Below are 14,258 nucleotides of genomic sequence, written 5' to 3'. Positions count from 1 at the left end.
GCTAGGCCCAACCACTCTAACAGCTCAGCCACCTTTGTCATTGGGTAAGTGTAAATCTTTGTGATGGAATTGACCATACAAAAGCTTGCCTCCGTGTAATGTTGGGGTCTTGCCCTCTCCGTGTGGGTAGCTTGGGTCACTGGGCTGGTATTTGTACAGGTTTTCTGTCATGCCTCGGATTCAGTAACTGCTGGCAGGCATATAGCACCATGAGTGGCCCTAGTAGGCTAGTGGGCAGAGGCTGCACAGTCCCATATATGGTGACCCGTCAGCTGCACCATGTCTGAAAATTACTTGGGGTGATGCTGGAGCACCCACTCCCGGCCCCTTGCTGGAAGTATGGATACAAACTCTGCATCCTGGACTGTCTCAGAGCACTTTCCTGGGTGCAGCTACCACCAGCAATGCTCTGTATTCAGTGCACCACCATCAGGCACCTGCCCCTTTGTGGTACATCTCTGCATTAAAGTGCTGCTGTTCTGGGTCAAGGTTGCAGAAGGCCAACTGTGCCTCTCTCATCATTGCATGGAGCTAAAACTAAGTCCCAAAGTTCCAGAGACCATTGAGAGAACAGCACCACCCTCTCAGCTGTGGTTCGGAATGCCTCAGGATTGTTGTTAGGGCCCAGCTTACTTAATGTTGCAGTTGGCAGAGCTCTGGGATTGGACGCTTCGGGGCTTCCCTGTGCAGGAGTTTGGGGTGGGGGTGTCTTGACTGTTACAGAAAGTCCCTCTGGAACTCGGGCTGCTGGATACAACCTCCTGCAACAGCTGCTGCTGGGACATCCAGTGCTGCAACATTGGCTGCTGGAATTGCTGTTGGTAGTTGGCTTGCTGCTATTGCCATTTCGCTATCCATTCGCTATCCATTTACACCAGCTCTATCGCAGTTGAAGCCCTCACTGAAAGGGCTGGTATGGAATCTGTTTCTGTCTCAGGGTCTTGTATCAGGTGAAGGCTTCATGCCTGCCTTCTCCCTCAGTTGTGGTCAGCCGACCCTCAGCCTGGGCTTAGCCTTAGTGTCATTGGGTCTCTTGCCCTTGGGTCTCCTGTGGGAGCCTCCCTCCTGGGGAATCTCACTCCTCCCACTGGGAGTTTATCTCACTCCAGGGGTATTCTCAGAGTCTAATTACAGTTCACTTACCCAGGACCCTGGGTCCTACCACAGGTAACAGGTGGGAAGCAGCCTTTTAGGGCTCCTTGCTTGCATCAGGCTCATATTGTCAGTCTGCACCAGCCAAAAGGGGCAAAGGGAAGGAGGAAAGGCTAGCCAAAGCCATGGGCTGGGTTCCCCTTGATACTGGAAGTCCCTAGCAGTGTGAGCAAACTCCTCCCCACTCCTCCCCCCCCATTCTATGGTCAATTTCACCATTTTAAACTCCCCTTCCCCAGGTGGAGCATGTCCTTCAGGCATGTCTAACTGGCTCTAGCCTTTCTACCAGTGGTTAGGGGTGTATCCCATAACAGGAGCCACCATAAAGAGATACAGATCGTTAGAAGAGAGTCACTTGTTTCTGCCATAAATGAAAGATCACAGACTCTCTGCAGGCTGAGGGAAATGCTAGAGTCCTTAATTATGGTTGGGTAAATTTCTTTTTGTTGTTGTTTTTTTTTTTAGGTATCTGAGTTGCAATCTCTGTATGACTATTAATCTGAAGTAAATTGTTCATTTAAAACTGCCTTGTGAGAAATTGGCTATAAAATATAGGGTGTTTTTTTTTAACATACCAAAGTAAGCCCTAGTCTCAGAATCCAAACATGTCTCCTGTGTCCTTCAGTAATGTGGAGGAAGCTTTAGAATACAAAATGAGTGTGTTAACAGTATACCTTTTTGGCTTATAAGAATGTGTGAGAGTAACATCTTAGATGAAAGTAGTGCTTTCTGGAATGGGATTCCACAGTATAACCAAATGAAATCACAAGTCTCCAGACAACTCACTGTTTCATTGATGTAAAACTTATTACTTTACTCTCTCTCTCTATATCCATCCAAATTGCTAGACTTGCACAAAAAAATGTATATTCATTACACCTCTACCCTAATATAACGCTGTCCTCAGGAGATAAAAATCTCACCGAGTTATAGGTGAGACTACGTTATATCGAACTTGGTTTGCCCTATACTCCATTTTTTTTACCTCGGCCATGTTTTCTTTCAGCCTATAAAAGTTGTTCTTCATATGCATATAAATGCCTGAATGGAAAATGCCCCACAAAACCAAACCCAGAATGTGATGGAATAAGAGACTGTGGAGATGGCTCTGATGAAATGAATTGTGGTATGTGAAGTTTAATTCATTTGAAATACATTTTAAATGAAAGTTAATTCATGAGTGAATTATTGCAGTAAACTTAAATATATATTTATGTATTTGGGTCAAATTTAGTATATACAGTATTTAATAAGAACATAAGAACGGCCGTACCGGGTCAGACCAAAGGTCCATCTAGCCCAGTATCTGTCTACCGACAGTGGCCAATGCCACGTGCCCCAGAGGGAGTGAAACTAACAGGCAATGATCAAGTGATCTCTCTCCTGCCATCCATCTCCATCCTCTGATGAACTTAGCCCAACCCAGGGCTTTAGTTGAACCTTCCTTCAATAGTCCCACCATTCTTTACCCTTCCTGGCTAATAGCCATTTATGGACTTAGCCACCATGAATTTATCCAGTTTCCTTTTAAACAATGTTATAGTCCCAGCCTTCACAACCTCCTCAGGTAAGGAGTTCCACAAGTTGACTGTGCGCTGTGTGAAGAAGAACTTCCTTTTATTTGTTTTAAACCTACTACCTATTAATTTCATTTGGTGACCTCTAGTTCTTGTATTATGGGAATAATTAAATAACTTTTCCTTATCCACTTTCTCTATCACTCATGATTTTATATACCTCTATCATATCCCCCCTTAGTCTCCTCTTTTCCAAGCTAAAGAGGCCTAGCCTCTTTAATCTTTTCTGGTATGGGACCCTCTCCAAACTCCTAATCATTTTAGTTGCCCTTTTCTGCACCTTTTCTAGTGCTAGAATATCTTTTTTGAGGTGAGGAGACCACATCTGTACACAGTATTCGAGGTGTGGGTGTACCATGGATTTATATAAGGGCAATAATATATTCTCAGTCTTATTCTCTATCCCCTTTTTAATGATTCCTAACATCTTGTTTGCTTTTTTGACCACCACTGCACACTGTGTGGACATCTTCAGAGAACTATCCACGATGATGCCAAGATCTTTTCCCTGACTCATTGTAGCTAAATTAGACCCCATCATATTGTATGTATAGTTGGGGTTATTTTTTCCAATGTGAATTACTTTACATTTATCCACATTAAATTTCATTTGCCATTTTGTTGCCCAATCACTTAGTTTTGTGAGATCTTTTTGAAGTTCTTCACAACCTGCTTTGGTCTTAACTATCTTGAGTAGTTTAGTGTCATCTGCAAACTTTGCCACCTCACTGTTTACGCCTTTCTCCTGATCATTTATGAATAAATTGAATAGGATTGGTCCTAGGACTGACCCTTGGGGAACACCACTAGTTACCCCTCTCCATTCTGAGAATTTACCATTAATTCCTACCCTTTGTTCCCTATCTTTTAGCCAGTTCTCAGTCCATGAAAGGACCTTCCCTTTTATCCCATGACAGCTTAATTTATGAAAAAGCCTTTGGTGAGGGACCTTGTCAAAGGCTTTCTGGAAATCTAAGTACACTATGTCCACTGGATCCCCCTTGTCCATATGTTTGTTGACCCCTTCAAAGAACTCTAACAGATTAGTAAGACACAATTTCCCTTTACAGAAACCATGTTGACTATTGCTCAACAGTTTGTTTTTCTATGTGTCTGACAATTTTATTCTTAACTATTGTTTCAACTAATTTGCCCAGTACCGATGTTAGACTTACCGGTCTGTAATTGCCGGGATCACCTCTAGAGCCCTTTTTAAATATTGGCGTTACATTAGCTAACTTCCAGTCATTGGGTACCGAAGCTGATTTAAAGGACAGGTTACGAACCTTAGTTAATAGTTCCGCAACTTCACATTTGAGTTCTTTCAGAACTCTTGGGTGAATGCCATCTGGTCCCGGTGACTTGTTAATGTTGAGTTTATCAATTAATTCCAAAACCTTCTCTAGTGACACTTCAATCTGTGACAGTTCCTCAGATTTGTCACCTACAAAAGCCAGTTCAGGTTTGGGAATCTCCCTAACATCCTCAGCCGTGAAGACTGAAGCAAAGAATCCATTTAGTTTCTCCGCAATGACTTTAAGCGCACCTTTCATATTTCGATTGTCAAGGGGCCCCACTGGTTGTTTAGCAGTCTTCATGCTTCTGATGTACTTAAAAAACATTTTGTTATTACCTTTGGAGTTTTTGGCTAGCCGTTCTTCAAACTCCTCTTTGGCTTTTCTTATTACACTCTTGCACTTAAGCTGGCAGTGTTTGTGCTCCTTTCTATTTGCCTCACTAGGATTTGACTTCCACTTTTTAAAGGAAGTCTTTTTATCTCTCACTGCTTCTTTTACATGGTTGTTAAGCCACGGTGGCTCTTTTTAGTTCTTTTACTGTGTTTCTTAATTTGGGGTATGCATTGAAGTTGGGCCTCTATTATGGTGTCTTTAAAAAGGGCCCATGCAACTTGCAGGGATTTCACTTTAGTCACTGATAGGATTTCTAAAACCTCATATGAATAAAAATAATTCCTTGATAATATTTATATGAAAACATTTCCTTTACATCTTTCTCTGCTTTACATACAATCTCTCCACATACAATAATCTTGGTCCAGTTGTGGATGCCCAGAAAGTGACACTTATTAAAATACTGCACTGAGTGAAACTGACGTGTCTGGGATCACTGTTCATGCTGAGTGAAGTTAAAAAAAAAAAAGTAAAGAAGTCACATGTGGTGAAAAGTAAATATGATATTAAAACTTCCTTTTAAGTAAGATCTTACCTGTAATTTCTGTAAAAATAGTGGTTTTAGTATTATCAAGAGCATTGACTTTGTACCTTAGCTTGGATAGAACACTGGGGTAGGATCAGTAGACACGAGTTCAATTTCTGGCTCTGTCATAGAATCATAGACTATCAGGGTTGGAAGGGACCTCAGGAGGTCATCTAGTCCAATCCCCTGCTCAAAGCAGGACCAATCCCCAACTAAATCATCCCAGCCAGGGCTTTGTCAAGACAGGCCGTAAAAACCATTAAGGATAGAGATTCCACCACCTCCCTAGGGTAACCCATTCTAGTGCTTCACCACCCTCCTAGTGAAATACTTTTTCCTAATATGCAACCTAGACCTCCCCCACTGCAACTTGAGACCATTGTTCCTTGTTCTGTCATATGCCACCACTGAGAACAGCCGAGCTCCATCTTCTTTGGAACCCCCTTCAGGTAGTTGAAGGCTGCTATCAAATACCCCCTCACTCTTCTCTTCTGCAGACTAAAGAAACCCAGGTCCCTCAGCCTTTCCTCGTAAGTCATGTGCTCCAGCTCCCCAATCATTTTCTTTGCCCTCTTCTGGACTCTCTCCAATTTGTCCACATCCTTTCTGTGGTGAGGGCCCAAAAACTGGAGGCAGTACTCCAGATGTGGCCTCACCAGTGCCGAATAGAGAGGAAAAATCACTTCCCTCGATCTGCTGGCAGTGCTCCTGCTAATGCAGCCCAATATGCCATTTGCCTTCTTGGCAACAAGGACACACTGCAGACTCATATCCAGCTTCTCATCCACTGTAATCCCTAGGTCCTTTTCTGCAGAGCTGCATCTTAGCCAGTTGGTCCCCCAGCCTGTAGCAGTGCACAGCATTCTTTGGTCCTATGTACAGGACTCTGCACTTGTCCTTGTTGAACCTCATCAGATTTCTTTTGGCCCAATCCTCCAATTTGTCTACATCACTCTGGACCCTGTCCCTACCCTCCAGCATATCTACCTCTCCCTGCAGCTTAGTGTCATCCACAGACTTGCTGAGGGTGCAGTCCATCCCATCATCTAGATCATTAATGAAGATGTTGAACAAAACTGGCCCCAGGACTGATCCTTGAGGCACTCCAGTTGATACCGACTGCCAACTAGACACTGAGTTGTTGATTGCTATCCGTTGAGCCTGATGATTTAACCAGCTTTCTGTCCACCTTATTGTCCATTCATCCAATCCATACTTTTTTTAACTTGCTGGCAAGAATACAGTGGGATACCATATCAAAAGCTTCACTAAAGTCAAGGTATACCACATCCCACCACTTTCCCCATATCCACAGAGCCAGTTATCTCATCATAGAAGGCAATCAGCTTGGTCAGGCATGACTTACCCTTGGTGAATCCATGTTGACTCTTCCTGATCACCTTCCTCTCTTCCATGTGCTTCAAAATAGATTCCTTGAGGTCCTGTCCCTGCCTTGCAGTCACTGCATCTCATTTGTAACATGGGAATGATGATATTTAACATTTCTTTGTGAAGCACTTTGTGATCTGCAGCTGGAAGAACACAGTGTAAGAGCCAAGTATTCATAAACCTAAGTAAAATGGCCCAATGCCTTATGTGTATATAAATCTTAATCCTCCTGTTCAATACTTTCTTTATTAGCTTGTGGAAGAATACAGTTAAAAAAACCTAGAATTGTTGGAGGTGAAGATGCAAGATCTGGAAAGTGGCCTTGGCAAGCAAGCTTGCAGATGGGAATGTATGGCCATATCTGTGGTGCATCTGTTGTTTCAAATAGGTGGCTGTTATCTGCTGCCCATTGTTTTCTGGACTCTGATTCTATAAGGTAAGCACTGGATTATACAACCTGTATACACACTGTTTAGTTTCACAGTTTTAGTTTCTTTAGTTTATGTATCCATGATGCTGGCATAGTGGCTTTGAATGAATAGTTCTGTGCACATGGTCTAATTGGTATGTTTTGTAGACCCAAAGTACATTTCATCCAATAATCAAAAGTATAAAGTATCCAGAATAATTATACCACTACTGTAACCAGAAAGTATATCCTGCTGTTGAACCATGGAGTTAGTTGTGAACACAGCTTAAAAAAATGTTTCCAAAATAATACTCCTAACCATTAAGATTAGAGCACCTCTAACAGTGGAAAAGTATGGAAACTGGCTGGTGGATAGGGGCTAGTGGTGTAGTGAAGACAGGCATGGTGACACATAATATTCTGCAAAGGTGTCATCAAGATTACTCATGTGCAGCATCACTGAGGGATTTGGAAAGCTGGAATCCTGAACTGTAGATGGATCCCAAGTACACATTCTATGTTTAAAATGCCATCCTCCTATCGAGCTAATGAGTGCATAGATGGGAGTTAGGAGCAAGCTGTGGTCCATCCTGATTTTAATTGGATGACTAGATGAAATACCTGAAGCCTAATACCTGAAGTCAGGACTCAGAACTTCTGGGTTCTGTTCACAACAAGAGTCATAGTGGTGAGTTCTGTTCACAAGAAGAGTCATAATGGGGAATAAAAATGGCAATATTCCATTCAGACTACATCCACATGATCTGAGCAGCTGAAAATTCTGCCAAAATAAGTAATGAAAGAAATTGCCAATGTTGACATTTAGGAACCTTGATTTTTCAGATTTGTACAAGGTAATTACTGCAATTAGGTGCAGAAAAAGGGTAGCTATACATCTAATTGGCCACTTGGAAGCACAATTACCCACTTTGCATACAAAAAATTGGACAAAATAGGCATAGATTATCAGATGCAATTATGAATAATGTGCCTTTAAAGTATTATTAGGTTTCAGAGTCAGTACCGCATTGAAATGGATATGCTTATGTGTTGGAGTTATTGTTCCTGTTGGTTTGCTGGCTGGTGCAGCAGTGACCATGGTGGTGTTAGTTCTCAACCAGAAGGAGCAGAAACTTTTTCTTAAGAAAGCTTAAATGATTGGGGTCACCATGTAATTGGAACTGTAGCAATCATTACGGGCTCAATCTGACCGGGAGTCCCAACCCTGCCATTAACTCGGGAGACCTGGGTAAGTCGCTTAACATATCTGTGCTTCAGTCCTCTACAGGATAGGCAAGTTATCCCCATGTGACTGATGCAAAGTCCTTCAAGATCCTTGGATGAAAAGTGCAAAGTATTAGTCATGTTACTCCCAGAAAGCATCCCTTTGGAAACCATGAACAAAAACACAAAACCAATATGCTACTTAAAATAAAAATGAGATGTATCTGTCCTACTGATTTCATGTTGTGCTCCTCCACTGACTTTGCTATTTCTCATAAAAATATTGTAAATAACTCTTAAGTAACCTGGCATCATGATGATTATCATTTTATAAATGTTGTCTGTTTTGCAGATACTCTGTGCCTTCTGGCTGGAAAGCGTATATGGGCATAAGGATCATTAGTAAAAACAGCAATCATGTAGCTATGAGATCAATCAAAAGGATTATTGTCCATCCACGGTATGACCAATATATCTCAGACTATGACATTGCCCTGTTGGAAATGGAGACACCAGTATTCTTCAGTGAGCTGGTACAGCCCATTTGTTTACCCAGCAGTCCTAGAGTATTTTTTTATGGAACTGTCTGCTATGTAACTGGCTGGGGAGCCCTAAGAGAAAATAGTATGTTCATTTCCTGGATATGTTTCTTGCAAGTTTGACTCTAATTTTAAACTGTAAGAGTGAGGTGATTATGCTAAAAACTAATATTATCATGGTTTACTTAGCACAATGGTTTTCAAACTTTTTGTATTGGTGACCCTTTTCATACAGCAAGCCTCTGACTCTGAAGCTCCTTATAAATTAAAAGCAGGGGTGTGTCTAATTGAATGTGTGTGGGGGGTCAGGGCTATCAACCCCAGTGAGCTGACAGCTCATGACCTCCATGGAACCACCTTGTGACCCTCTCAGAACCCCTGACTTCATAGGTCTTTTTAAAAGCTAGAATATTTCTTCTTTGTCAAAGCAAATTCAGTGTTTTGGCTCAGGTGCAGCTGAACATCTGTGGAGTTTCTTAATGCTGGCATGCTGAAATAGTTTAGGTCAATTAGGAGTCCTGCCACTAGGCAATGAAGACTATCATAGGCCATTAGAAAGATAATTACCCTGGATTAGCACTTGTTTCTCACATATACAGCTCACTTAATTTCTACAGTACTTCAGTACGATACAATACAGTACAAAGAATTTATAGATAGTGTGATAAGATCAGGCCAGATGGCTACAGGAGAGTGATAGAAGGCAGATATAAAGGTAATAGGGAAGGTTCCAGAACAATCAGGAACTTTCTGGAAACAGTTAAGGCAGAGAGGCTGATTAGAACACATGCAGCCAATCAAGAAGCTGCTATAATCAATTAAGGCAGGCCAATCAGGGCACCTGGGTTAAAAGGGAGCTCACTTCAGTTTGTGGTGTGCGTGTGAGGAGCTGGGAGCAAGAGGCACAAGGAGCTGAGAGTGAGAGGGTGTGCTGCTGGAGGACTAAGGAGTACAAGCATTATCAGACACCAGGAGGAAGGTCCTGTGGTGAGGATAAAGAAGGTGTTTGGAGGAGGCCATGGGGAAGTAGCCCAGGGATTTGTAGCTGTCATGCAGCTGTTACAGGAGGCACTATAGACAGCTGCAATCCACAGGGCCCTGGGCTGGAACCCGGAGTAGAGGGTGGGCCTGAGTTCTCCCCAAACCTCCCAACTCCTGATCAGACACAGGAGGAGTTGACCTGGACTGTGTGTTCCACCAGAGGGGAAGATCACTGAGGTAAGCAAATCAGCCAATAAGCGCAGGACCCACCAAGGTAGAGGAGAAACTTTGTCACAATAGAAAAATAGGAAAGAAGTTGAGACTAGCACAAACTAGGATGTCTGTGTCTGATCCAGAACTGGAACTCAAGCACTTCCAGCTGGCAGTTTTTTAGTTAATCTCTTAAATTGCATTATGATCTAAGGCAGTGGTGGGAAACCTGCAGCCTGTCAGTGTAATCTGCTAGTGGGCTGCGAGACAGTTTGTTTCCATTGACCGTCCATGGGCACAACTGCCTGCAGCTCCCAGTGGTCACGGTTAGCTGTTCCCGGCCAATGGGAGCTGCAAGAAGCGGCACAGGCCGTAGGGACATGCTGGTCACTGCTTCCCACAGCTCTCATTGGCCGGGAATTGTGACATGCAGCCACTGTGAGCTGTGGGCTGCTGTGCCAGTGGACTGTCAATGTAAAAAAACTGTCTCGCAGCCCACCAGTGGATTACCCTGATGGGCTGCAGGTTGCCCACCACTAATCTAAGGTTTTACATTTGACACAAATTTATCTACCAGGGTATCTTTGGCTTTCTTAACATACTTTTCATCTAACATCTGACCCCAAGACTATGATTATTTATACCTAAATATAATTTAAGTGAAGTTATAATATTAAAAAAATCCATTTATACAGTGTCAATTTTTCAATAAAACTTGTATATAACACTGTAAAATTAAAATATTTGAACAGCTTTCCCTCCCATAATTTCACTTAACACCCCCCTATTCCTCCAAAAGCCCTAAAAAGGTCCAGGTTGGTGGTACAAATTGTGGTACAGAGGAAAGATATTGACGGTGAAACAGTTGTAGCTTACACCAGTTTGTTGTTCCGTAGGGTGCCAAATTTGGCCCATGGTGCAATTTAGCAATAGCTACTATCATTGGGAGTTATAACTAGTCAAAGCAGGTTTATTTTTATCCACATCTTCCACCCCAATTCCCTCTCTACTAGAAGCAGCAGCAGGATACCAAACAATAGGACCTGAAGGGGTCTTTGGGTACAATGTCAGTGCAAATAATACAGAAATATTAAAAAGCTCAACTGAGGGCAAAGCATGTAACAAAACAAAAAACTTGTTAAATTTTGGCGTGAGTGTCGCATGTTGTACTGACAATTCCTGCAGATCTCCATGCCATCCTCTGCTTCAAAGTTTAGCTGATCATTATCAAAGGAAGGGCTAAGGAAATGCAAGAAGGCACAATGGCAGAGGGTTGTAAACTTTCCTGCCCTCCTTATACGAAAGCAGCATTAGTAACAAACATTCAAAAGCTGTGGGGAAGGGCAATTTAAGCTACAGTACATAGTAATCCTTAGGCTCGGTAGAGTCTAAACACATTCTTCCCTTTTGATGTATCTGCTTTTTCCTCAGAACTGTAAAACTGGCATAAGTTACATTTTATATTGTTCTAGGTTACCTTGCCAAAACACTGCAAGAAGCTAAAGTGAAAATAATTAATCAAAGTATTTGCAACAAGCTATATGATGATCTCATTACATCTCGAATGCTGTGTGCTGGAAATCTTAACGGTGGCATTGATGCATGCCAGGTAAAAGTGAAAACTGTAGGAAAACTACCATTATTTATTTCCTTTGTATATCAGGAATGTTTGGTTTTAATGCAGTGATGGAGCACAGTGTTTTGGAAATGTGGTTAACTAGTAACATGACATCAGGGAGGTAAGTTGGACAGGCAATACTTGCATCCTTTGAAACATGGGTGGCAGGTGAATCATGGGCTCAGGAAGGCTAGCTCCTGGCCTGGCCTGCCCCTTCTGCCCAAGGCTCTGCCCCTCCTGCTGAAGCCCAGAGCCCTCCCCAGCTCCAGGCCACGCAAGCATGTTCCCTTCCCCCAGTGTGCTGGGCAGGCAGTGCAGGCTGGCCCTCATTAGCCCCAGTCCTACTCTGGGGAACTAGCTATGAGGAGAAGAGCATGGAGAAGCAGAAAGGGGCCTGGGGTGGAGCATGGATGGGGCCATGCAAGGCTGAGGAGGCTCAGCCTTCTCCTGCCTTTGATACCTACTGCCCATGCTGCCTTTCAAAACAATAGGTAAGATCCAGTGTGTTGAGATTGTTCTGCCACTGGTTTTGGATGAACAGGGATATAGGGATGAAGGAGTTTGAGTTAGGGTTGTTTGTGGAATCTCAATGATGAATTTCTTATTCTTGAACTCATGGGCTAGTCAAGGTGGAATTCCCTCTTTTCATCTCTTTGTACTGCTCTATAACCAACTGCTTGTTCAATGGGATGATTGGCAGAAGAGAAGTAAGTCACCATTCATCTTCTTCTCTTCTCCTTTGCATCCCCTTGTTGCTGCCATTGTGTTCTATTTGGGTCTGGCAGAATTAAATTTTCATTTTTTAAAATAATTTTGATGGATTATATTGATGTTTGTTTTAAGCATTTTTTATTTTTTATACACTTAGGGACATTATGGGGGGAGAGTGTCGGACAATAATTGTGCAATAACAGTAGATACTGAGATTCAAAAAGTTACAACTTTCTAATAGTTAAACAAATTGTCAACATCACACATCAAAACACACAAAGTAAAGATCCTTAAATCAAACGCTAATAAATTCTTAGGCAAAGAAAGAAAAATGCTGCTTATCTGTAAATTTTAATTATTATTGCTGGAAATTTTTTTTTTCAGTTTGTGGTGTAATGGTAAAACTGACATTTACCAGCATTCAGTAATAAAAATCTAATCCTTCCTAGCCTAGTTCTATTAATTTGCATTCTTCAGTCGTCTTGGTTGTAATGAAATGTTACAACATGAATTGGATGCATAAACAAATGTACAGCCACTGTCCAGAAATAGAAAATATAATAATGTGAGGGAGAAAGTGTCTATTGTCCATATGGACAATAATCTTCTTCTTACAGTGCAATGTGTGCAATGACTGAATTGTATCCTTTGCTTTAGGGTGATTCTGGAGGTCCATTGGCCTGCATCGGAAAGGGAAATAGATGGTATCTTGCTGGCATTGTCAGCTGGGGTGAAGGATGTGCTCGGCGTAACCGCCCTGGTGTATATACAAAAGTGACAGAGCTTTATGACTGGATTCGTCAGTACACAAACTGATGCGCTTAGAAGAAGGAAAAAGTCACCGTTTTTACCGGAGTAAACCATGAAATATGTTTTTATGATGATATCATAAGGAAACACTGTAGATGTTTGTGCTGAAGTTCATATATGTATATTTTTAAGACCTAAAATTGTTGTTAACTTCTCTGCGCATTTCAGGAACAGTCTGAACTGAAAGTAACTTTCTCCATCTTCAATGTCTTCATCACCAGAAACGGACAAACAGGGTTGAATGAAATAAGAATGGATTATAACCTTGGGCCAAATTCCAATCAAACCTTATTGGATGTTTGGATAATTCATTTCCTCTCCTCTTTCCTCCTCTGCAGCCTCAACACATATAAATACATACACTCTCCATATGCAATGTGTTGGGGTTTCAGCCAGGATCAAGGGCCTACTTCTCACATCTGGTCAAAATACACAAACTGCAAGTCAGGGTGGTGTGCAAAGGTGGGTTAAAGCTCTCCTTCATTCATAGTGCTGCTACGCAGGACTGCTCCCACCTGTGCTGTGTTTAGAGGAACTCTCAGGCTGCTCTACCTTTTAATATGGTTTTTAATAGCTGGAAGAGGCCAAAAACATAGCTCAGGTTTGTTGTGATATAGGGGTACCCCAAACTCTCTCCCACTTGGGTAGCCATGATCCCTCTCCTTGTTAAGTTAGCAGTAGGAAGGGTGTTTGGCGTTCAAGACCAAAGATAACACTAAGCTATGCGCCAATGCTTGCTTCTCATGATCTTCCCTGGGCTGGTTAAGACAAGCATACAGGGGTGCTGGAACAATTTTTATAGTGGGGATGCTGAGAGTTCTTGAACCAAACTATAGACCCTGTATATAAAGGAAACCACTTCAAGCCGGGGGTTGTGGCAGCACCCCCAGTATCCCTAGTACCAGCACCTATGCAAACATGTGATCAAATATCATCAGTAGTGTAGCACAAATCAGTCACGTTAAACCTGAAGATCTGGCTCTAAACTTGCAAAGACTGAAATGCCATTATTGGTGGCTTTAGAGTGATGGTATTCTAGAACAGGAGAAAATGCTGAGTTTATTAAGAGGAGCTCAGTTCAGTTAATCTAAAGGAAACTGCACCTATTAGATGGAGAGAGAATTCTTTTTCAGTCTGGTACAAACAAAACTTCACACACACAAGCTCCCTAGCTGCTATCAAATGTTAAACTATATAATCACAACACATTCTCATGAGCTGATTATACTTTGTGAGAACAAACCTGTTGCTAGCTACTTATGGTAATAGACATTCAAATTAATTCTTTTGTGGGTCTCAGACTGCAATAAGAGTGTCATCTTGAATTATCTCCTACACAAAGAAAGACAGAAACTTGTCCGTATGATATTCCAAACCAAAAAGATTGGAGTACATTTTAATAGTAATCTATTATCTATTTT

The 14,258-nt window shown here is 42.0% G+C and overlaps 2 protein-coding genes across 2 annotated transcripts in view; both read left to right on the top strand.

The window, feature by feature from the left end:
• The window catches only part of LOC115660476 (suppressor of tumorigenicity 14 protein-like), a 31,809-nt gene extending 19,039 nt beyond the window's left edge, over positions 1-12,770 (top strand). Inside the window, exons 14-17 of the mRNA XM_030581950.1 lie at positions 2,159-2,278; positions 6,588-6,771; positions 8,321-8,428; positions 11,171-12,770. Of these exons, the coding sequence (XP_030437810.1) occupies positions 2,159-2,278; positions 6,588-6,771; positions 8,321-8,428; positions 11,171-11,201 (443 nt within the window). The 3' untranslated portion in view covers positions 11,202-12,770. The remainder of the gene's footprint in view (positions 1-2,158; positions 2,279-6,587; positions 6,772-8,320; positions 8,429-11,170) is intronic.
• Positions 1-14,163, top strand: part of TMPRSS7 (transmembrane serine protease 7) — a 91,696-nt gene extending 77,533 nt beyond the window's left edge. Inside the window, exons 29-33 of the mRNA XM_030548553.1 lie at positions 2,159-2,278; positions 6,588-6,771; positions 8,321-8,493; positions 11,171-11,307; positions 12,685-14,163. Coding sequence (XP_030404413.1) covers positions 2,159-2,278; positions 6,588-6,771; positions 8,321-8,493; positions 11,171-11,307; positions 12,685-12,843 — 773 coding nt within the window. The 3' untranslated portion in view covers positions 12,844-14,163. The remainder of the gene's footprint in view (positions 1-2,158; positions 2,279-6,587; positions 6,772-8,320; positions 8,494-11,170; positions 11,308-12,684) is intronic.
• Positions 14,164-14,258: the final 95 nt, after the last annotated feature.

This window comes from Gopherus evgoodei, chromosome 1 (assembly GCF_007399415.2).
Source record: "Gopherus evgoodei ecotype Sinaloan lineage chromosome 1, rGopEvg1_v1.p, whole genome shotgun sequence".
NCBI lineage: Eukaryota > Metazoa > Chordata > Testudines > Testudinidae > Gopherus > Gopherus evgoodei.
The sequence above is the reverse complement of the archived record's forward strand: the minus strand, read 5'-3'. Positions and strand labels throughout refer to the sequence as shown.